The sequence below is a fragment of the Linepithema humile genome, chromosome 3 (genome assembly GCF_040581485.1).
Source record: "Linepithema humile isolate Giens D197 chromosome 3, Lhum_UNIL_v1.0, whole genome shotgun sequence".
NCBI lineage: Eukaryota > Metazoa > Arthropoda > Insecta > Hymenoptera > Formicidae > Linepithema > Linepithema humile.
Genome location: NC_090130.1, coordinates 30,186,191 through 30,210,450, shown reverse-complemented (window position 1 = coordinate 30,210,450; position 24,260 = coordinate 30,186,191). Strand labels below are relative to the sequence as shown.

At 35.2% G+C, this 24,260-nt stretch overlaps 2 protein-coding genes and 1 long non-coding RNA gene across 3 annotated transcripts; 2 read left to right on the top strand and 1 right to left on the bottom strand.

The window, feature by feature from the left end:
• Positions 1–2,590: 2,590 nt before the first annotated feature.
• On the top strand, positions 2,591–10,097 carry LOC105669806 (cytochrome P450 307a1-like). The gene is made up of 3 exons (XM_012362935.2): positions 2,591–3,466; positions 6,220–7,011; positions 7,265–10,097. The coding sequence occupies exons 1-3, from the start codon at positions 3,070–3,072 to the stop codon at positions 7,591–7,593; spliced, it is 1,518 nt and encodes a 505-aa protein (XP_012218358.1). The 5' UTR covers positions 2,591–3,069; the 3' UTR covers positions 7,594–10,097.
• Positions 9,822–16,851, bottom strand: LOC105669805 (facilitated trehalose transporter Tret1-2 homolog). The gene is made up of 5 exons (XM_012362934.2): positions 15,702–16,851; positions 14,898–14,954; positions 12,993–13,131; positions 12,563–12,882; positions 9,822–12,360 (listed from the first exon to the last, which is right to left on the bottom strand). Exons 1-5 carry the CDS (start codon positions 15,858–15,860, stop codon positions 11,401–11,403), a joined length of 1,635 nt encoding a protein of 544 aa, XP_012218357.2. The 5' UTR covers positions 15,861–16,851; the 3' UTR covers positions 9,822–11,400.
• Positions 16,852–17,014: 163 nt separating this feature from the next.
• On the top strand, positions 17,015–24,208 carry LOC105669808 (uncharacterized). Its single transcript, XR_001100332.2, has 4 exons — positions 17,015–17,151; positions 17,233–17,376; positions 18,305–18,411; positions 23,512–24,208. It is a non-coding gene; the product is annotated as an uncharacterized lncRNA (long non-coding RNA).
• The last annotated feature ends 52 nt before the right edge of the window (positions 24,209–24,260 follow it).

Genomic DNA, 24,260 nt, shown 5'->3' with positions numbered 1-24,260 from the left:
CTACCGATTTATTATCAAGCATTTTGTTCGTAGTCTCAAGGCGCTTTGCGAGATCAAGATAAAGTCGACATTGCGAAGAAAACGCGTTCGTATTCTACGAATTTAACGGATAATTCCGCATACGGCGGCGAAGAACTGATGAGAACAAAAATAGCAACTTTGAATTGCATCAACCGTTTAGCAGTCTTTTTTTATCGCTGACTTTCACGCTGCGATATAATCATTTTGAAAATTTATAAGACAAAATGAACAAAATAATTTCTCGACGATTATTTTAACGACGTGATGCAAAAATGTCAAATTAAAAAGAAAGATGAAATGCAAATTAAGAATTAAAACCAAGGTTTAAAATTTTCAAATTTTCTCCTTAATTCCGTCGTTCTCGCGCATTATTAAAAAGCTTCTAACTAAGCTCCAGTACTAATCGAGCGACGTGGTGCGAGAGGGATTGCGTATGAAAGCGAAATGAAAAATCGCTCCGACGACGACGACGACGACGGCGACGACGACGACAATGGCAGTGGCGGTGGGAACGAGCTTCCGGCCGTGGCTCGCAAGCGGAGAAGAGGGCTTTCCCGTTATGTGCCTCGTCTCTAGAGTTGATTTGGCGAGGTGGTGGCGGCAACGACGGCGGGCAGAGACCAGTACCGCTAGCTTCCCAGAAATCGACTCTCGATAATACCACTCGATACGAATGAAGTAATCTCTTTACTGTCGCGGAGTGAGAGGAAAAAAAACCGCGCTACTGATCAGCGGTGGGTGCGCGTGTGCTTGTGTCACGCCGCTCGGGCTCCGGATGACAGCGGGTGGGCCCGGCGAGGGAGAGGGGTACGTCACACAACTCATGTCTTATTCATTAATCCGGACAAATTCGAGAAGTGTACTCCTCCCCGCATGCTCATCCAAGTAATCTCTTTGACTGGATTTTTATATCTTTTTTATTATCGTTAATGTACAATTTTGACGATCAAGAGCCATCGATGGATTCTTCTTAATGTCGTTAAAGAAAGTGTGACAGAAATAAAACGTGCGAATTTTTATTGTTAAAACAGACTGCCCAGGAGTGATTCCTCCCATTGATACATTTTTCATATGGAATAATTTTACGTTTTGTATTTACAAAATATAAAATGCAAAAGTGTTAAGATTTTTAGAATAAAAATTTTAATTCTGATATCTTCCGCGCCTTATTGATATAATTATGTCAATATACATCGTAAATATATATGCATCGCTCATTGCTTCGGTTTTTCAAAAAGTTCCATCGTTCTAAAAATAAATTCGAAGATTGATGAAATCTATTTGTTTCCCGTGTAAGTAATGTTTATGCGTGTAAACGAAATTAATATGGATGAAAGGAAAGAAAGAGATCATTGGAATTGTATATTTCACTTCCTTCTCGTCGAACGAAATGCATTCGCATAGTTGTCTCACAGTTACATAACGCCATTCAACATCCTGTTCAGACAGATTTTAGATTCAAGATCGATCGATTGATTTTTCCCGATGAGAAAAATCGTTCCAGACGTAAACAAAGTCTGCCGTCCCAAATAAATGTGACAGCACAGAAAAAATTTGCAAAGATGAAGATCGGCTCTCTACACGCAATAATATACATACATCTATTTCTTCATAACATCAGAACGAAAAAGATAATGAAAAAAAATGTGTACAATTATCCTTTAAAAGTTGATTATTTTCTCTTCTATCAGTGTGCTCTCCATCGGCAATAACAGACAATTTACGATTCTGACGATAAACGTTTAATTTATATGAGCGAACTTGCATCGACGGCACCAAGAACCGCAGATCTTTCAGACGGAGAAAACGAAGAGTGGCATTTTTCTGTCGATGCACGTGCGTAATCCACCTTCTTGTCGGGTGTTCCCGCATGCTTCCCGAAGCATCCGAAAGCACCATGCTGGTTATGTCATGCCGACCAGCCGGTCGCCTGGTGAAAAACGAAACTTCGCTCTCCGTCCACGTACCCCGTGATGTACGAAAAGTGAATTTACCGTCGACTCCCCAATTCCGGCCGGGGCGTCCCATCGCAAGTACACTCGAGTACATACGAATAATACCGGGAACAGCTGCAGACAGAATCGTTTCTTGAGCGCGGCTGCGAGTAGCACACCGCTTCCTTCGCCACCAGAAAACCCGATGGCACCTTAAGCAGAGAAGTCAAGGGCAAGAAGCGTCCCTTGGTTCGCTACGGGCCCTATCGGCGATTTCTCTCCCCTCTTCTTCTCCACCCGCCCCTACCACCTACGTAGATTACACCTCGCTCCACCGCCTTCGGGGTCCTTTTCCTTTTTCCCCCTTCCCTGAGCGTTCTGCACGATCATCCCTCCGCTTCTCTTTAACATTTCTCTTTCTACCGAGTGAGTATGTCTCCTCAGGTTTTCTTGAAATTCGTCTCCGAGGCAGAGGGGTTACAGCTCCCGCGATCCGTACGAGAATGTCACCTCCTCCTCCTCCTCCTCCTCTTTCTTCTCTTCCTCCACCGCCACCTCCTTTTCCTCCTCCTTCTTCTCTTCCTCCCTCCAGCTGCCCACCTCGTCTCAACACGAATCCATATGTATGGGGTTGAGGCGCACAGTGCTCGACGCAAATGTGCTGACTACATTATGTCGGGCTATATAAGATAGCCGGACAACCATCCTATCCCCACAGACCGAGCCAGATCGGCGGACCGTTCACAGACGGGCCAGGAGGAGCTTGCGTCCCGTTTTGCCGACGCTCATTCGACACACGGTTGAGAGATCACGTACAAGGCTCTTTCGGGGGCGAGTCGACGCAGTGTACTCTTGTTGACACTTCTGCAAAAGTGGGCGAGAGACCGTTCGGAGTCGTTAAAATCGAGGAATCGTCTCAGCGAGGATAACAGAACCAGCCCGATCATCAAAATTCACGTGTTCCGATTCGAGAAAAGAATCACAACTCAAACCGTGTCTTGATAGCGAAAACGCTAACGGACATTTTTTCGCATCGTCACAAAGAGAGAAAGAAAGTGGCGAAGAGGAAGCAGAAAATTGCCCTTAGTGAAGAAATTTGTGATTGTGCCGAAAAATGATTTCTATTAGCGCCACAACGTCTATTCTGCTCGGCGTCACTCTGGTGGCCTTGATCTTGATCCTGGTGGATTATATGAGATCGAAGACGCCGAAGAAGTTGTACGACGGCGAAGAGGCGTCCGCTCTGTTGGACCCACCTGGACCGAAGCCGTGGCCGATTCTCGGCTCTCTTCATATTTTTGGACGCTACGATCTGCCTTACAAAGCCTTCGGCGATCTTGTCAAGCTTTACGACAGCCAGATAATCAAGCTTCGGCTGGGATCTCTGCCTTGCGTCGTTATCAACGGATTGGAGAACATCAAGGAGGTCTTGGTCGCCAAGGGCCATCACTTCGACTCCAGGCCAAACTTTATCAGATATCATCTTCTCTTTTCCGGCAACAAGGAGAATTGTAAGTATTTTGAGATAAACTTTCAAAAATCATTTACATCCTTTCGGTGAAAACAACTTTGAACAACTAAACTTTGAAATAAACATTTTTAAATTTTAACGGATGAGAAAGTTAAAGACATGAAACATTCAAATAAAGTCAAATATTTTCTTGCCATTTTCTGACAAATTTTTTACATAGTCGAATATATATGTAATTGCAAATAATAATTATGTTTATAATATTGTAAAATATTTTGCGATAATGCTTCTTTTATATTTAATATTTATAATGCTTAGAATGAAAAGTTTACTGATAAGTCTCGGATAACTCAAACGATGCAGAGTATACACTGGTATATAAACAAGAAAGAAGTAAATACATCAGATTGCTGAGTAACGTTCAGCATTGTTTTTATGAGAAGTGTCTTGTATAGCGTAGGATCACGTTAATATTAAATTAATAAAATTCAGGCGCCGCGGAAGTATTTTTTATCTGAGGGGACAAAATTTATAAAGGGGATTCATAATACCATATGTATATGTATATGTATGTAATTCCATTCAAACACCATATAATAAGCCGCGAAAAATATGCACAGATTTTTTGTTCTAATTAACTTAATGCGCTTAATTTTCTTCGTTATGTAGTGTACTTCAATTGAACGAGTAAATAGTCAAAAAAAAAAAGGAAAAAGAAAAGGAAGAAAAGAAAAGAAAAATAACCGATTTTTCCATCTTTGATGCAAATATTTGATGATGAATATTTTCGGTCATGAAATACCTGAAGAAAACAGAAAAATTCAGGGGGGGCTACGCTACCCGAAATTATCTCTGGGTGGGCGGTCGCCCCCTCCACCCCCCCCCTCGTTTCGCGGCGCCTGATAAAATTTAAATTTTTCTTTCACGATACAAATAATTTCTCTTCAATTTTGTTTATAAAAATATAGACACAATTATATGTAATTAATACATAATTTTTCAGGCACAAATAATAGCAAAAAATTGATTATATAAAGAAATGGAAACTTTGTACAAGTAAAAAGCAAAAAAGTAGATGAACTAAATTATTATTAATTACTAATAAGATTATCCTTAGAACTCTTTTTATAAAGTAAAATTTCGTTGATAATCTATCTTATCGTTATTAATTAAGAATAATACCAAATGAAATAATTTAGAATAATTGATGGTTAGTTAACACTTTCATATCGCTTGAAACAGAGATCGATTACGCTCGCGCGACCGCAACGAATCACTCTCTCAGCGCTTTGGGTCACGGTTAGTCGTTTGATAGTCGATCGCACGCTCGACGGAGAGACCAAATTTCGGACGATTTATCGTCCTAATTGTGAATCATCGATCGTCGCGCGTCGACTAAAACTCTGCGGCTTGTCGGCACCTCGTCAGGACTCCTGAAAAAACACTTCTCATGCTAACGGCCTTGTGAGACACGTGAGCTACGCGCGCCCATACGCATATCGTACGCATGCGATTTATTTCTCGCTCACGCATATTCCTCGCGGCACACTCTCGTTCGTCCGCGCCGAAACTCGTGTTAAGGTCAGTGCAGAAGTGGTACCAAGTGCAGGCGGAAAGGTCACGGTACCACTTTCACGCGTTCCTGGCTCACCCGGCAGCCGGCAAACAGGATCAAGGCTGATCCATCAGAATCGCCGTGCTCCGCGATCCAAGACGATCGTTTGAATTCTTTCCATTGCGCACTCTCATATCCATTACGGCGGAATGTTTTATTTTCACGCGCGCATCACGGCGCCAGTGGCTTTTAATTAACACGATCACTTCAAAAACATTTTTTGCAGAACGTAAATTAACCCTATTAATTGCTCGATAGCTTTTCATTTCATTACACGGAATAGATCAAATTAATGAATTATATTCATGTAAGTCTCTCAAAACTGGAAATTTTTTAATCTTTTTAGCAATTTTTTATGTAGTATTTTATTTAATTCACGTATAAAAATTTAACGTAGATGTTTTCCGTTTACTAAAAGTTATTTATTTTCCATGTATTATAGAAAAAGTTAATTACACAAAATGATGAATTTTATTAAATCACTCAAAAAATAATTTTTTTGAAATTTAATTTCTTCTGTTAACATTTGTTGGATTGTCGCGGAAAAATCGGTGACGTGATAGGACGAAGAAGCCGGGAAAAGATCGCTCTTCAGATTCTCGGGCGCCCTGCGCAGGCAACGAGAAACCGGGTCACTTCCTGCTGCCGTCTTCTCTCTCGCTTCGATTTCATATCGAGCTTACCAACCGTTCGGCGAACCGATCAAGTTCGCTGGATAATTCACGCTGCATCTCGTTCCTTTGCGTTCGCATAACATTTCCGTGTATGTAACGTGTGCAAAGTGCGCGAAGTAGAAAGCGAATGTGCGGCAATAAATTTTTCTTTTACAAATCAATAATATGTCGGAACGTGTTGTTACGCCGGGATGGTAACAAGGCCAAGTTCAACATCGCAGCCGGTCATGCTGATCGTTCTTTTCTCGATTCGGTAATTTGAACCGTTCATGGAATAGCGCTATGTTTATCATCACGGCGTCAGCTGTTTTCGTTGTATGTTATTATAAATTGTAACGCGACGATGAATAAAACTAGTTGATGTAATGAATGATGTGCCTTGAAATGATCTTAAATAATTATATTATGTTCTGAATATATATATTTTTTGACACAGTAAATTAATATTATCCTAATTATTAATAAGATCCGGAAGAAATACTATAACGATTAATTAATTCGCAGCTCTGGCGTTCTGCAACTGGTCGGATATTCAAAAGACACGAAGGGAGATGTTGCGACCGCACACTTTTCCGCGCGCCTTTACCGCACGATACAATCAGCTGAACGTTATCATCGGCGGCGAGATGGAATTGCTGATCGATCAACTAGTCAGCGTCTCCGGCGTCAGCCTGCACGCCAAGCCGTTGATCATGCACACATGTGCGAACGTCTTTCTCAAGTACTTTTGCTCACAGCGCTTCGGTCTCGGGCACGGTCCTTTTCGTACGATGATTGAGAATTTCGATAAAGTGTTTTACGAGGTAAATCAGGGTTACGCCGCGGACTTCATGCCGTTCTTGATGCCGCTGCACCAGAGAAATATGACGAAGATGGCCAATTGGAGCCACGAGATCAGGAAGTTTGTGGAGGAAAATATTATCGGAGATCGCTTGACCAGCTGGAAGTCGGTCATACCTGAAGAGGATTTAATAGATTGTTTGATAAATCACATCCAGACCGGCGCCGAGCCAAAGATAACCTGGGACACGGCACTGTTCGCGCTGGAAGACATAATCGGAGGCCACTCGGCGGTCGGCAATCTTCTTATCAAGATTCTGGGATACCTGGTCACCCGGCCGCACGTACAGAAAACGGCGCAGAAGGAAATCGATGGTGTCGAGACTTCAAGCAGGTTCGTCGGCCTGGAGAACAGGGGAAACATGCCGTACACGGAAGCCATTATTCTTGAAGCTATCAGGCTGATCGCCAGTCCGATCGTACCGCACGTGGCCAACCAGGATAGCTCCATAGCCGGTGAGTAGTTTTCTCTCCTTTTGCGGTTAGACCATCGGAACGAATGTCAAGCAGTTTTCCTCGATCAATTGCTCTCGCAATTTGTGCAAATTCACGAAACGATAAGTGAAATTCTTAACTTTACACCGACAATTATATATGTATTTCACGAATCTTAATTTAAGTAATATTAATTGATTTTATCGATGTGATAAAATTAGCAATTTTTCCGAGAATTTCATTATTTTTATTCGAATAATTTTTTTCATTCTAGGCTATAAAATCGAGAAGGACACATTCATCTTCTTGAACAATTACGATCTAAACATGTCGAACAAGCTATGGACTTCCCCTGAAGAGTTCATGCCACAGAGATTCGTGCAGAACGGCAGGCTTCTGAAGCCGGAGCACTTCCTGCCGTTCGGTGGCGGCCGGAGGTCCTGCATGGGCTACAAAATGGTCCAGTACATCAGCTTCTCGACAATAGCCACCTTACTGAAGAACTTCAACATAGTGCCAGTGGAGAAGGAGATCTACAAAATTCCCATTGGCAATTTGGCGCTTCCGGAGAAAACTTTTAATTTTCGTTTCGAGAGACGGTAGGATAAGAAGCGCCATAATTATTATAACGAATGAATCCGGTCGGATCAACGAAATCGGAATGCGATTTCTCGTCGAATGGTCGTTCGCATTCGACATTTGATTCGATCACGATCTGGGCTCTGAAAATTTCGTCGATCAACGATCGAAGAGACTGAGATCGTCGTGAAATATTTTATAGAATATTGAAAAGACGGTTTCGATATCTTTAGGTCTACACTCGATGGTAATAGAGCAAGCGTTTTGCAGGTCGGTGGGATTTTTTTACTAATATTACGCGTGACGAAGGACTAGTAGCTAAAAAGAGGCTTTTGACTCCGACGAAGCTTTACTGACGCTAGGGAAGATTAGACACGGGAACGAGATATTCGATCCCCGGCGCAACAGAGCTTTACTGACATTACTAGATCGTTAAGATAGCTAATTGAACGTTCCTTGACTCATGCTTTCGGCGCAGATACGCGCGGAGCCCAGTTTCGTTAGTTTCAATTTTCGTTATACATTTTGTTAATTATATCTTTATATTTTGACTTACATGTTGCGGAGTGCTGGATTTAATCGAGTCATTCGATTTAATTTTGATCTGAATTTTTATTTTTAGATTGTAGCTGGCTGATTTAAGGTGGCTGAATTTGTGCTTTCATTATGAGAATTTAATCTTGTTGTACATACATATTTTTTTATTAAGAGAATTTTAATTTTTGTTCGACATTTAGCACATTGAAAACTACAGCGATGAATTGTTACGAGCGGTGCCACGATAATTTACGATATCCTTGCTGAATCAGATAAGTGATCATTAAGCCTTTATCACGAATGAAAATTGTTTTGCGAATATTGTCACGCTTCGCCTTTCATTTGGCGACTGTTCGTTCGAAAGATGACACCTTATACATTGTCATATTGACAAAAAGGATTTCTTATTAGGCATTGCCAGGGCAAAGTGCGGATGATTCACGCGCTTAATTCATGATTACACGTTGGTTTAATTGATATACGCGGTCTCATGGGAAATTGCTTACATCGTCCCGCTTAAATTACGAATGTGCGAATTTTTCAATTTTTCACTAATGTCATTTTCTTATTCAATTTGGACAAAGATTCTATGCCAGAGACGCGAATGCGATAGCAATAGTAAATCAGTGCTTGAATAATCTGAATAAATTACAAGAATAAAACAAGAACCAGATTTTTCGGAACAAATTAAATTTTCAAATAGCAATAATTCTAAATTACAAAATTGCACATTCGTGATTTTGGCATAAGAGCGACGATATATAAACGGATTATAACGTCTTTCGACGATATCTAACTTCCATTTCGTTTATTTTTCCAATCCTTTTTATTTAAATCTCTTTCACTTATAAATTTCCTTATTCCTTCCGCTCATGTCTTTCTTGGTCTCCCTCTCTTTTTTTTGTTTCCTTGGAAAATTTTTTGAAGACTTTTTTTGGAAGTCTATCATTGTTCATTATCTTTACGTACCAAATCAGTTGTTTCCTCTCAATGTCCTCGTCTATGATTCCTTCTATACCTATTCTTCTTTTCACCTCTTTGTTTTCTTCTCTCTCTAAGCTTGATATGCAATCCGTCTCGTGGCATCCATTTTTTGTAGTTTTTTTTTTATGCTTTCGGTCATTCTCCATGTCTCTGATCCATACAGTAGGCTTAGTTGATGCATAAAGATAATCGAGGAAGAAGAAGACTGAAGTTAAATAATAGTTCCTTCGAGTTTAAAGGTGTATATGTATACAACGTTTGCATTGCACATTTATATTATACGCTACAAAATTCTTCTGCAAAAATTGGATTTTGCACAGAATTTTATCCTTACACTTTTCAACTCGGAGGCTTAAGATTTTATTTTTATTCTTACAATACAAAAACGCGAGGTTTACGTAGTTTGATTATATAAAATGTGCGTTTTTTTATATACGTCGTATTTTTATTTCTTTTTGTTTCATGTACTGAACAAAATACTTAGACTTATTAAATTATCGCGCACGTACCTCGCCATCTTCGTCAATTGAAATTCTACGACGCGAAGTGGTGCGAAATAATTTTTAGGAGCACGGGAACAGAAAAGGAGAAAAGGAGAAAATCTGAAAGACCACATCAAAGTGATAGGAGAAAATTTGATGTTGTTCGAAACGTCAGAGTTCCCTTTTAGCAGAAGATATTTCTCTTCCCGTACCACCTCGCAGATAATAATTTATTTTAATTATCGAGCGTCTATTTTAACATTTATTATTATGTTATTATTACATATTACATCTAACCTATATTATTATTATTGCTTATTATTATTATCATAATCATGATAATCGTTGTCCTGTCTTTTCCCGTCTCGTTTCTCAACCGAAACCCCACCTATATTCCACGCTTTCACATTTCGTAGATTATATATTATATTATGTTTGTTATTTAATTATCGTGATTGTTACGCCATTTGTTAATTTATTATTTAAGATTTTAATAATAAAATAGAGAAGCAATGAGACAATGCATACATAAGTATATACGTATTTACACACATCACCATATAATACATATTTTTATTACAGCTTAAATATATAAATCGCAAAATTAAGTGTATACCAATTTATCGATCAGTCACGTAAATGTTTTGTGATGGCAGATTTCAAGTTTTACAATCGATTGCTCAAAAACCGTATTAATTCCCGCGAAGAACATTTCGCGCAAAAAGAAGTAACTTTTTGCGAGCAATCGTTAAAAAGCGATATTTAATCGCGACAAAATTTTTGATTATTATCACAGTATGAGAACTCGTTAAATCGCTCATCGACTTAAATAAAAGGCGTGCATTTGACGCGCGAATGAATTTTTTTTCTTTATGTCATTATCGGTCGACCCTCGATTGTTATCACTATGTCAACCTGTCGGTCTTATCGCGAATTAATCGTATTTACTGTCTACCTATCTGCAAAAAAACAGTTTCTAGAAATGAACTAGGCATTTGCGCGGTTTGTAGGCATTCATTGTTTAGATAAGCGCTCTAGTGCCTCTGTTCAACCTTCTATTCGCAATGTTTTCGATTGTCGAGTAGTATCCTAGTTTATTAATGGTAAATTTCACATTTGATTAATTGTGTTTATTATCGACGCTGCACGCAATATCATTTTTGAGATCTTCAGCGATATCGTTCGCGGTGATGTTTCAATTTGTCTTATGATTACAGAATATTTACAACTTGACGATAGCAGAAAAGGACTGGGCCTTATTTTAAAAATCTTATGCTGCATTATTAATTCAATGATAAATGCATGTTAACTTTAAAATAATTCGATATGTATCGTCGAAACCATATCAAAATATCATCTTCGAGATTGCACATCTCTCTTTCATGTGTCTCAAATTAGTACAAATAATCTTGTTTTAACGCAGTATTTGCATTTTGCATATAAAGCTAAGTATTATATGGCTATTTACGTCATCGTTCCAACTGCTGAAACTCTGAAGGTGTCAGCAGCTCTTTCGTAATACGTTTTATATTTCCTCGTAAGTGCCAAGTGAACACATTTTTCTCTCTCTTTATGCTTTCGTCACTTTTAAACTTTCATACATATAATATAATAAGAAATTTTAATATAAGAATTTGTTTTCAGAATAAATATTGAAGTATGATTACGTCAATTAAATGCTTCAAATCTCGAAGCGTTAAAAAAACAGTACGACATCCGTCTTATTTTTTCTATCAGCAACACAACATTGTGCGCGCCCCGATCTTGTCTTCTTCCGAATATTTCATATATTAAACTCAGCGTTCATTTATTCACACAAGCAATATTCTCAATTTGTCAGAAGACCGATGGAGGTTGGAGCGATTCTTTCTCCGATTACTTCCGTCATCGGCTGCAACTCGAGGGTCCTCTTCTTCTTCGAAAACATATCTTCAATCTCACGCAGGGTCTTCCCTTTCGTCTCGGGCAAGAAGAACAGGACGAATACCACGCCGACCAAGGATATGGCCGCGAAGAAGAGGAACACTCCGTGCATGCCCATTGACTTTAGCATGTCCGGATACGTCTTGATGGTCACCGCGCTGAAGAAGTAACCGATGCACACCGTCAGACCGGACAGTATATCTTTCACCTTCGACGGGAATATCTCGCCCACCATAGCGAACGGAATGACGAGGTAGCCCAAGGTGCTCGTGAAGATGTACATTATCATACACACCACCGGGACGACGCCGTCGTCGGTCATGACGGTTCCGTTCTCCGACATGTAGATGTAGAGCGACAGTGCGCCCATGAAGATCGTCATCCCGATGCCAGAGATCATTGACGGGATCCGTCGACCGAATTTTCGCGACACGCCGGCCGTCAGAAGACTAGCGATCAGACGCGCCACGCCTATTAAGACGGCGCCGAGATAAGGATCTACCTGGACTCCCGACTTTGCCATGATGTCAACGGCGTTGTATATAACCACGAAGATGCCGGAGAACTGCTGGAATAAGAAGTAGGTGAGCATTATGGCAAACGGCACCAGGGAGCTCCTTTTCGCCAGGTGCTTCAGCAGGTTCTGATTCTTCTTCTGCGGCCGCGGTTTCAGCTCGAACAGGACTTCCGGCGGAGCTGGCTGATCCTTCGGTATTCCGCGGAATTTCTTCATGATCTCCAGCGCTTCTACGGGACGATTCTGATCTCGCAGCCACAAAGGACTCTCCGGTATCACAAGTAAAATCAGAGCAATCCCCAACAGCGGGAACAGAGCGCACATCAAAGCCACCATTCGCCAGTCATCCTTTGAGTGAGAAAAATTAAAATAATTATGCATCGTGTGTTAGATAACAAGCTATGAGCTTGCTCTATGATTACTGATTTCACACGCAGATATGTTCGATTTCTCGATCGATTTCTCGATCAAATTATACGATAACGCTAAGGAAGTCAATGTAACTTCTGTGGAATTAAATGCAACTTGTTAATGAATGCGTGACGTTTACCTTGAAAATATACCCAAAGATGTAAACGATGAGAACACCGAGGGCGATGGAAATACTGGTCCAAGTGACCATTGTGCCTCTCCATTTCACTCCAGCTATTTCCGCATTGTATACCGTTGTCGGAACCGACGCCATACCCGTTGATATTCCGGAAATTCCTCTTCCAATCAAAATCTGCACGTAACTGTTCGACATGTAAATGGTCACCCAACCCGCCAGCGATATTAACGATGTCACGAACATAGTGGTCTTTCTTCCTCGACTCATCACGATGCTCGACAACAAGCAACCGATGGGCGTTCCCAGCGCCGATATAGTAGCTGAAGATTGTTAGACAACAATTTTTCAACAATGATAGATTTAAGTTGATTTTTAATAAGAAAAAATTACACAGGTTTTATCAGGTATTGGACAAATAAATTTTACTAACCCATCCAGTTTGCCTGATCAGCGTCGAGTTGTATGTCATCGGTTTTCGGTGCTTTCATCGCGGGTTCTGCAACGGCGCTGTAACCGAAACCCATCGCTGGACCAAGTACCACCATATTGGCACAGAAGCCCATCAACACCTATAAACGAAATCAGGAAGAAGTCAAATCAGTCAAATCAAGAATCCAGAAAGCACGGAAGCTACGGAAGAATCTTGATGAAAATAGAATTAATCTGAATTAATCTGGAAGAATAAAATTTCAGTAAACTTTTTGATAAAAAGAAAAAATTAAATTATTTATGGCAGCGAAACATGACGCAAAAACACGGTAAACAGATACGGGAGGCATTGCAGATAGCTTACCACCAAAGGCTAAGATCAACTAAAGTTCATATCAGTCAATCATTGCAGACAACCATATTTATCTTATACTTCTCTTATCGCGCCTATACCAGTGTAGCTATTATGTATGCATGTAATATTAAAACCGATTCAACTAACAATCAGGGGGGGCTGAGCAAAGAAAATGCAGTCAGCAATTAAATACGCCTTAAAATTTCATCCATGAAATTATAGCGTTCCACTTGATTTGAAGCTGAACACAATATGTACTTAACGCGAATTTTAAGATATAGATATATAAAATCTTAATTATAAAATATAGATATTTTATATCACTGATTTAAAGATTTAAAGTTTGATATGACATGAAAAATAAGCAATATATATATTTTTCATAAGAAATTTGTCGTTCAAAGATAAACATTCTTTATGTATGTATATTGCAGTCTTTATACATAATATTTAAAATTTTTTTAAATGGCACTGTTCTGCGTAAAAAGAATTAAAATAAATATATAGTAGTATTTTTTTAAGACTTGAGAGATGTTTGTGACTAAGATGTTTGTTACTTGTATTTTTTCTCATCTTCTAATCTTTAACGATCGCTGCAAGATGAGCACAGCTTTCATAGATTTATTCAACAATTATAAATTATCTTGCATAAATAGATTTTTTTAAACATCTATAATTTATCACGAATAGTGGTGTTGACTAGAAAATCTGTTCTATAACATATTTTGTTTTTATTTCATCATTTCATTTACATTTTATCTCGATTGCTACATTTAGATTATCTGAGCGGAAATGTAAAAAATACATAATGAGTGTACTAGTAGAATATGTCGTTATCGAGATACAATATTGGGTTGTGTAATAAGTAATTACGTAATTTCCAATAAATATTTTATGTTGTTTTTGCAGTAATTGCTTGCTATTACTTGTTTTTACATAATTACAATATTTGCTTTTGTGTAAAAACGTGCTGCATGAACAATCGTCTGTATTACGTTTTTACGTGAAAAAAATCGTAATATAGACGGAACTTGGTACTTCCATAAACGAATATTTACATGTTAATCAAACTGCACTTCGTCTGACAAAGAGTAAACAAATTTATTTAAAAAATCTGAAATTATTTATCACACAGTCCAACAAGAAATAATAATTAATAACAAAAATATACAAATACCTATTGCAAAATTGCGCATGTATGACGATTATGAAGTATATCTAACGTTTGTTCAATGTCATTTTATTCGCACGCAAAAGTGTCAAAGAAAAAAAAATAGAGCTACAAATTAACATTAATGAGCTATTTAGTTTTCATGTAAATGAGACAGAAATAAATGGGATAGAATAACTCTAGCAAAATTGTTTCTCATTTTAAGAAGTAATTTATATCCACGCTTATGGATTATTATTATTAATTGATAAATAATGTACAATATTATCAATTAACTGATATAATATTTTTAATCTCATGGATTCAATCTTATCTTTTAAAGAGGATAATTAATTACAAAGTTGTAATGTTTTTTAAGAATGTAAATAATTTTAGCATACTTGATAAATTGTTCCAGTACGTTTCCATTTTTTTTCTTCGTCGATATTGGGTTCCGCCTGTAAAACAAATTATTAGAGATTATTTTTAATATATTTCTATAATATTTATAATTCTATAATTTATATTAAATATTATGGAAATTAAAATATGTTAGAATTTATTTTTATCGCGATTTTTTTGCATTTTCAAAATAGCATTCACAAATCAAAGATAAAAAAACTTTCAATAACACTATCTTTTTATCACAATGAAAAGATTATGCCTAATCATAATACGCATCAATTTCTAATGAAATGACCCATCGTATTGTTTGATAATTGATGGTATCCGAAAATAGCGACTAAATAATATGATTATGAATACTTCCGAATTGTTATTACAAGTTTGGGAATAATTATTTTCGAAGATAAATCTCTGAAGTTTGAGAAATGGAAGAGAAGTATAAAGAAGGAAGTTACGTGATATTCTTGATAACCTTGTAATTGAGAGCAAAAATAAATGAGGAGATGATGAAAAGTCTTCTAATCTATGAGTCTACTAACTGATTAGAAATATCTAAAATTGTCTAAAATGTTTTAAAAATATTATTTATGTAAAATAAATTTTTACAGCGATAATACTAATAAAATTAGTGAAATTGAAAAATTCCTAACTTTGAAAGCAAATAAAAAAAGCACTAAAATTTAGATATAAAAAACGACTTTTTAAAATTTGAAAAAATTTTGAAATAAAAGAGTTTTTATTCTGTACATTTGTATGTTCGATTAAAATATAATTATATTTTATTAAAGATATATACATACCTTGGCTTCCACATATGATATACGCCCATTGTTAACATCAATACATCCATTTATATTATTAATGTCAACGTATCTATTCGTATTATTAATGTCTGTTTGTCCGTCAATGATAGTGACGTCTGTTTGCCCATTTGTATTATTATCCACTGTGTTCGTCATGATTTTTTGTTTTTTTTAACGCTTTTCTTGTTAACCGCGTCAGTTAAATAATTTTATAAAATAATTTATGTATCATATATCTTTCTGTCTAATCTGTATTACGTAAAAATATGATTTGCAATTGAGGAAACAGCTATCAGTTCTTATTATCTTATTGTAACGATAAATGTCTTGATTGCTTGAATCACTTTTCTTCGCGTTTTTCTCTTTTGCGGCTTGTTTCTGTATATGTCTGTATAATAACTCGATGGTGCTTATATTCTTGATAATGAGCTCGCGATATCGTATCACGAGGTACCTTAAATCTCATGAACATTCATCGACTGCTTGCATGTCGTATTTAAAAGATACGAAAGCGTCAAGTGACTCGGAATCCGACTAATTAAAAAGTGCGAAAGCACCGAGCGACTTTGTGTTAATTGACTGTTGCGCGTTATAAAATGCCGATGCTCATATATTCACGAGTTTTAGATACGACGGTTTACACTACACCTCTTTTTTCTATTTTCAGTCTTTTGTGTCCAGATAATATTGTCACCTACGGAATAATACCGATAATTATTATGTCGCTGTGAAGTGTCTATTCGTATTGTTCGACGATGTTCTGCGGAAAATTGCGTTCTACTCGCACAAGATTGTGACTTCAATCTTGAAGTATCAGTTACAAGTAGGTCTAATCACAAACAACAAGACGTTTTATTGTTTGCGATTCAAGCAAAGCATAGTCATCGAGATATTTACTAGATCATTCTAAAAAATTCTAAGAAATAGCTATAGTTTTTTAACTTGCTTTCAGATCATAAAATCTCCAAAGTTTTGAATATCTCGAAAAAATACGTATTAAATACTCGCTATTTAATCCAAACGACTGTCTTCATAAGTCAAGTTCGCACAATTGATTTTCTTCCAGTAAGTAGTATTTGTAAATGAATTTGCGCTTTCGCGTGGGAGCTGCCAGGAAATTTTCTCGATCTATTCCGACATTCGCGAGTTTTTCGACTGGCGCGAGATATAGCCTGACGACCCAGTCGCGATTGTAACCAGCGCTAACCGGGAACTCGTTATTGACTGAAGACGTCGCAAGGATTTTATCTACTGTACCCGATTACGTTTCTCCACTCCGGGACCGTTCGCCTCGCATGATCAGCTGTATCGGCGCGGGGTGACGTTCGCGGGATATTACATTTGCCGTTTCGTTTTTTATATTGCAACTGATAAAAGAAGTATTTACACAAAAAAGCAATCGAAAGACTGGTGGCTGACAGTTCGCTGCTCGTAATAATATTTGAGTGTAAAAGATAATGACTACATTAATAATTAGTGTAATAATGATATCGGCATTATAATAACATTATTTATTATAATGTTTCAGAAATGTTCTGCTTGAAAGAGAGAGAGAGAGAGAGGGGAGGGAGAGACTCGGAAGCTTACAATCTGGTTGTATCAAGTGCAATAGATTAAACAATATCTCCGAACTTTGGATTTTATTCAGGGATCTGTATCTACTCTCATATCTGTAAGTATATTAACGCATGTGTAATTAACTTCGAGTATTTAATTGCTTTATAATTATATAAAGTAAACTTTTATTATTGGCATAATTGTATTATCAATTGTGCAGTAATAAATTATTTTATTAATGTTGTAAGTTTAAAGTCATAATTAATGTTATAAGTTTAAGAAGATCAATGTAATGCGTATGTACAGAAAAATTGATGGAAACAAAGTTTTATACAGGAATAAAAATCACGTTAATATCTTTTAGAACTTTAAAGTTCAGTATAAACTTGACATGTATATCGTACTTTGCATAAATTAATTAATAATAGACATATATTAATCAAAAATATCAGTTGCGTCAATTAGAAACGCATCTTCTTATTATACGATGTTTATCCCTGCTATTCAAATTTGCAATGCGTCATAGGATTGAATATTTAATCCGAAACATCTGTTTATTTCGTCATTGGACCCAGTTTATAGGCTAATTAGGAACTGTGGAAATATTATATTCTAGCTTTAATCGGTAAATTCTGCATATTTATTATGTTTTCTAAATTTTTTCATAATGATGAACGGTTTTTTTTACATAATAATGAATGAAATATGCATTGTAATTAATATAACGTAACTTTTATAATAATATTTGTTAATTTACCGATTTTTAAGATGGTTTCCTATTAAGAAATACATTTTATCGCAATTAAATTCCGCATTTATAAATAATATATTGTGATCAATACTATCTTGCAACATAATGTTCTTTAATTTAAATAAAGTCCTTGGTTCCTGTTTATTCTTTGCTAAATAAACATTTTGACATGTATATATGCCAATAAATTAATTTTTATTTTTATAAATTTATATGCAATATATATATATATATATATATATATATATATATATATATATATTATTATATGACTTTCTATATCTAATTGCAGTGTTCTGGATACTTGAAATACTCAAATCAATATTGGTTTTGATTGTAGAAGAACAGCGAACACATGACATTTTCATGGCATCTTCTATAACTGACAGTATCAGCATCGTAAGTAATGTTAACGGTAACATAACAGATATCAATATAATTGTAGACATAATATAGTCATAATGTAATAGACACGAGATATTTTATCGAATTTTCTACATGTTTGCACAAACGACATTTATCGCACAAGACATATATAGATGCATTTAATACATTTGTGACTGTTTTCTCCTTTGCTTTCTTGGACTAATTTAACTCGCCAACGCAGCCTTGGATCTAAATTATTATTGCGTGTGTCATCACACACCATTAATTTTTATTGACGATTCAACATCGCAGACACTCTAGACAGATGCTTGTAAAAGTGCAACACTGAAAAGAATGCTCAAATATCTTCAAATTGTTAAAAAAATAAAAAAAATAATTATTTGAACAGCTCCAATATTAATATTTCTACACATATTTTGCTCTATTTTATTATTCATAATACATCTACATATATTTTATATTTTTAATTTTAATATATTTAATAATATATAATAATTTAAACTTTATTGAATATTTTAAATATAAATATGTAAAAATAATTATTTTTTCTTTCTAAAATTTGGAATAAAAATTTCTTTTTATTTGTACGTTTTATAATTAGAGAATATATTTTAATTATCCATCAGATATATACGACTCGTGAATATTCGAATAATAAGAGCTAAAGTAGTTGGATGGAAAACGTGTGTTAATGCTAATAACACTTTTAACAAAGAAATGTTATGAAAAATACATGCTCAGAGCTGAAAGAGGTTTTAATCCGACGATGTCGGGTATCGATATCGGAGGTCGCCCGGCACGTTCTTGTAAATTAAAAGCGATTAAAGACGACTCATCGAGTCTTGTAAGCCCGTACGTAATGTATGTTATCGCGGAACTCTTAGCGCTTACGTAAGGAGATAATCGTCATAACGATATCGCGTACACGTCACGACGTGCAGATCTATAAGCCTAACTGGCAATATGATTCAGCCAGATCGGTTAAAGACCATTTAACTTTTTGGCGCGGCAGAAAATCGACACACACTGTTAATTGCGTCAAATTTTGCAACGCAATCGGTCATCGTACATTTAGACCACATGAAAAGCTTCTAGCTGATTCATCAAAACGATAATTGTGTTATCATTATTATGTTAATTTACAATTGTTAATCTTCGTCATTCTATAATTAACAGAGTGGAAATTATCGAAGTTAAATGTCGAAGTTAAATGTGATTTTTCAGGTTAATTTAAAATTATTATATATTTGAAATATTTTTTAAGTTCTGTTTGCATATTTATTTACAGTGTAGTTCAGTTATCTAGTAATCTATAATTTGCGACAGAATCAGAAAGAGAAATTTATTTAGAATTTTTTTATATTGATATGTAAAGCAGAAAATATTTGAAAAATCTTTTATACAAAAACACAATTTTATGAAAATAATTATTAGCATTGTCAATTTAAAAAATAATAACTTATAGAGGGTTAAATGATTAGAAATCAAATTAAAATTTGAAGGAGCGAGAAGAGCTTCCGGTTTTTCGTGCGAAAGAACACGTATTGAAATTTAAAGATGAAAACATATAAAAACGAACGTTTCAGCCTGCCATCAGGCCTTCTTTAGTGTTTCAGTAATAAATAAAACGCACGCAATAATTTAAATTGTAATATACATAACTCTATCTGTAATTTGTGTTGCATGAATAAATTAGGTAATTATGAAGTTAACAGTTAATGAATCGAATGTTTCGTACTAAAATACAGTAAAATAAGTTTGAAAGTTAAAATAGCAATGCTCAATGAAACACAGTAAGGTCAGTAAGCTAATACATACGTGATATATTTTATTAGGAGTGTCCAATTTAAAAGAAGAAGAGGTGGAAGAATCAGAAGGAATTGTGTAAACTACATTCATGGTTAAAATATTAGTAACGACGTTATAACAAAAAAAACTCAAAGAACCAAGCGATGAGGAACATATGAGGAGGAGGATCTTATACTATACTTATACTGTACTTGTACTATAAGAAGTGGAAAGGGAGGTATAGTGGGACGTAGAGGAGATAAGAATATACTATAACAAGTGGGAAGGGAGGTATAACAGGACATAGAGATAAGAAAAAAAGGAGAAGGAGTTAATTATAGGGAGGAAATGAGTTTAAGACAGGAAGATAGGCTTCTGGTAAAAAATATATGTCACTCTGACTACTAAGACCTGCATTTTGATGTTTAATAAAAACATTTTTGGAATCAATCTTTTATTATAAAAAGGTTCGTCTAAAATTCGTACATTTTCCCAATGAAAATCATGGGAGAATTCTATGTCGAGAAATCATCGATGGAGAACCACATCTCTTATTGATATCCGATTGATAACTGATAACTGATTTCTATGTTTGATATCTATGTTTCTTACTTCTGATATTGAACTGTCTTTTAGTTTGTTTTACATATTAGCATTATGATTTTAACAAAAAATCATGTACGCAATACTACGATAAAACAAAATATTTAATTGATATTTTTCTCCTTTGATGAATTGCCTTAAATTATTAGGGATCGAGAACGCTATTTTTGAGATTGAAACTTCTCGCTATCGACATGAAGTCTCTAGAAATCGATTTAACATATGGAACTGTCAAAAACAGTCTTTGGTCTTTTTCAGCAGAGTCATTAATATTTGAGGTCACATTAATAATTCTGTTATTAATAATTCATTATTAATTCTGTTGTCATAAAAAAGAAATTTACGGTTATGTAGAGTCAAGAAAATAAAAGACAGAGGATAACAATTATAATATTTAATAAGATATTCACAGCCAATACCAAGTTCTTCTGATGAAACTTTGGGTGGGAAAGTAAAAAAATTCTGTCAATCAGGCCCAAAATTATGTCTCTTTTAGGGAGGTTTCTTCCTGGAAAACAGGATGATGGAAATAATAATTTAAAAATCTCCCTGTAGAGGTAGGCTTCAGATAGCAATAAAAAATAATCATCTCATCATTCAATATCATCGTGACTTAATTGATATAGCTTAATTTTTGCGGTATAAATTTAAATTTTTCGATAAAAAGTACTTGCGATAAAAAAAGTATTTTACTTGAAGAGACAAGCTGCACTTGATAGGAAGAAGCATCGTGTTACAAGCAAGGAAGTGGAATTTGAAAGGCGCACTGACCTACCTGAATGAAACGACGACCTTCCTCTTCAAGAGAAAGTGCTTGTCGAGATGCTAACATGGCGCAATGAAAAGGAAGCCGACGTTTATGTTTTGATTTTAACAAACTGGAACTTTTTTCTTGAAAATTCACTTTTTCACAGTCTTTTTTTCACAATCTATTAGTGGCGTATCGTTCTGTTTACAAGATCACGCCCTATTTATCGATAAATAATGCGCGATGACGACGCGCGAAGTGTTTGCTGTACTGATAACCAATTTTTCTCATCACAAATAAAAATATTGTTCACGTTGAAAAATCACATTAAAGCGTGATCACGTTGAATATATATCTTGAGACACTCTGACACTTGGCACTGGTGGAAAAAAATGTTTTGATTTTATTGACTCGAGAAGCTGTTTGAATCGTCTTATGATTTTTCTCATGGATGCATGCACCAAAACTAACTGTTTGATCACTTAACGTTGCTATATAAGCGCCACGAGTGAGACTCGCATTTATTAGATTCGGAATGTAATCAGCGCCATAAATGATACTTATATTTGTAAAACTTGAACTCTGCAACTGATACAATAACTGATATTTGTTATTAACGAATTTTATATGCTAAAATAAGCAGCGTGATAAAAATATCTTATCACGGATATTTAAGTTATTAACTTCTTGAAGTGGGGTTCAATGCTTTATTTTATACTAGAACGAGCGGCCATATTGATATTGATAAAAAAAGATATCGATATTATACTATCTACACTATATTCTTTTCAGTTTTATCATGTGCAAAAGAGAATGTTTTATTTAATTCGTATGTATTAATTTTTGCTCTGACAAGTAATAATTTTTGAAAAATGCAAACAAGGATTAAAATGATTTATTTCGTTTCCTTATTTATCCTCGCATTAAGTAAATCATAACTGATATCAAAAATAAAAACGGTGTACAAACTTTTGCAGAATCATTGGTATAGCGTCGTTTTTTCCCGCATTATTACAATTAAAAATTAATTAGGCTCTAATTAGCAATATAACTTTCGATGAGGCATAATAAAATTGTTGGATATGTGTTATATGGTATAATTACGAGCCTTAATAATAATATAGTTTGACTGAGTGCAAAAATTCTAATTCTTATAGCAACGTTTACAGTGACATACAAGAATAGCTCCGCAAGTTTAACTATCTTGTTACTTAGGTTGTTAAATAAATGTGCACACAAAATGTATGAAAAAATTGAGTGCAGATACTTCTTCCAATGACGCAATAATTTCCGTTGAAAAATTTAGTATGCTTCATTATTCTTATTAAAAATTGGCCATTTAATTCATCAAATTATATATATTAATTATTGCGGATAAAATTGTCACATACTTCAAAATGTACATTATTATATTTTACATGAAAATTCTCTGGCTATATATATATCGATGATACATCGGTAGTGTTTGCCAGGTGCATTTTGCACTGCAATGCGTTTAGTGTGAACTGTCATCCGTGTTCGTTCGATGAATCATTTATCTGTGCTCTAATTCACACTCGTAATCCTATTAGCCGAGAAGAAATTTGTATAAAATTATATTGTATTTCCTGCTAAATATTTTTATGAAATAACAATAGAATAAATTTTTGAATATTAAGAAAAATGTGTTCAAAAATGTATTTAAAATTAAATCTACGAAAAACAATTTTTTTTTTGCATATTACGACCATATTTAATAATTTAACAATTTTCAATATTGGTAGAATAATTTTTAATTTATGTACTTTACAAACTTATGTAAAGCGATGCATAAGATAATTTTTAGATATCGTTGCAATTTTAAAACTCTAAAAGTTAAAAAATGGATACTTATATGATTATTTATATGATAAAGAATTGAATAGATTTGCTTTGGAGTTTTTTTAGACATATTTATTATCTAATCATAATTTTTTTAATGAATTGCATTACAGATGTCCGGATGATGTGGATCTTTCTTGATTCCACGCGCGACGATTGAAGAATTATCTTACCAAGCACATAAGCGTCCTCAAGTCGGTCACAACTTTCATCGCCAACTATTTGGCTGCTTCGCCGTCCAAGTGTATCCAACGATGGTAATCCAGGTAAGTCACTACTATTTACTTTTACAACATAATGTCCAGCATAATTATCTTTAATTTTATTATTGTAACACGGAGAAAGACGAAAACGAAAAATGAAGCTTTTAGAGATAAATCACAAACCAATAGTTAATGATACATATATAACGAATAAAGCAACTGACGGTAAAACTGACGGTTGCGCAAACAATATATGCTTTTCAATATAAAATTGTGTATAAGCTAGATTGATATAACGTAGCTAAATTTGTATAACGTTATTGACGAACTTGATCTTTGGAAAATAAATATTCTGCAGTAATGTGCATATAGCTGAATAGCTGAATAAATTAGAATATAGATTTCCTCTAACGCGACAGAAGAGAAGTTTATAGATCGCTCACAGGATATATTGCAATTCAGATATTTGAGAAAAGAGAATCACGTAAATAATAATTATGGATTCGAGAAAAAAAAATTTTTTTTAAATAGAATTTTAAAAAAATAGAATTTAAGTATAATTTTGCTGTAATATAAAACTATATTGTAGTATATTTGTTATTTATTAAAATTATTTATTAAAATTATTTATTAAAAATTATTTGTGGTGCAAAGTATTA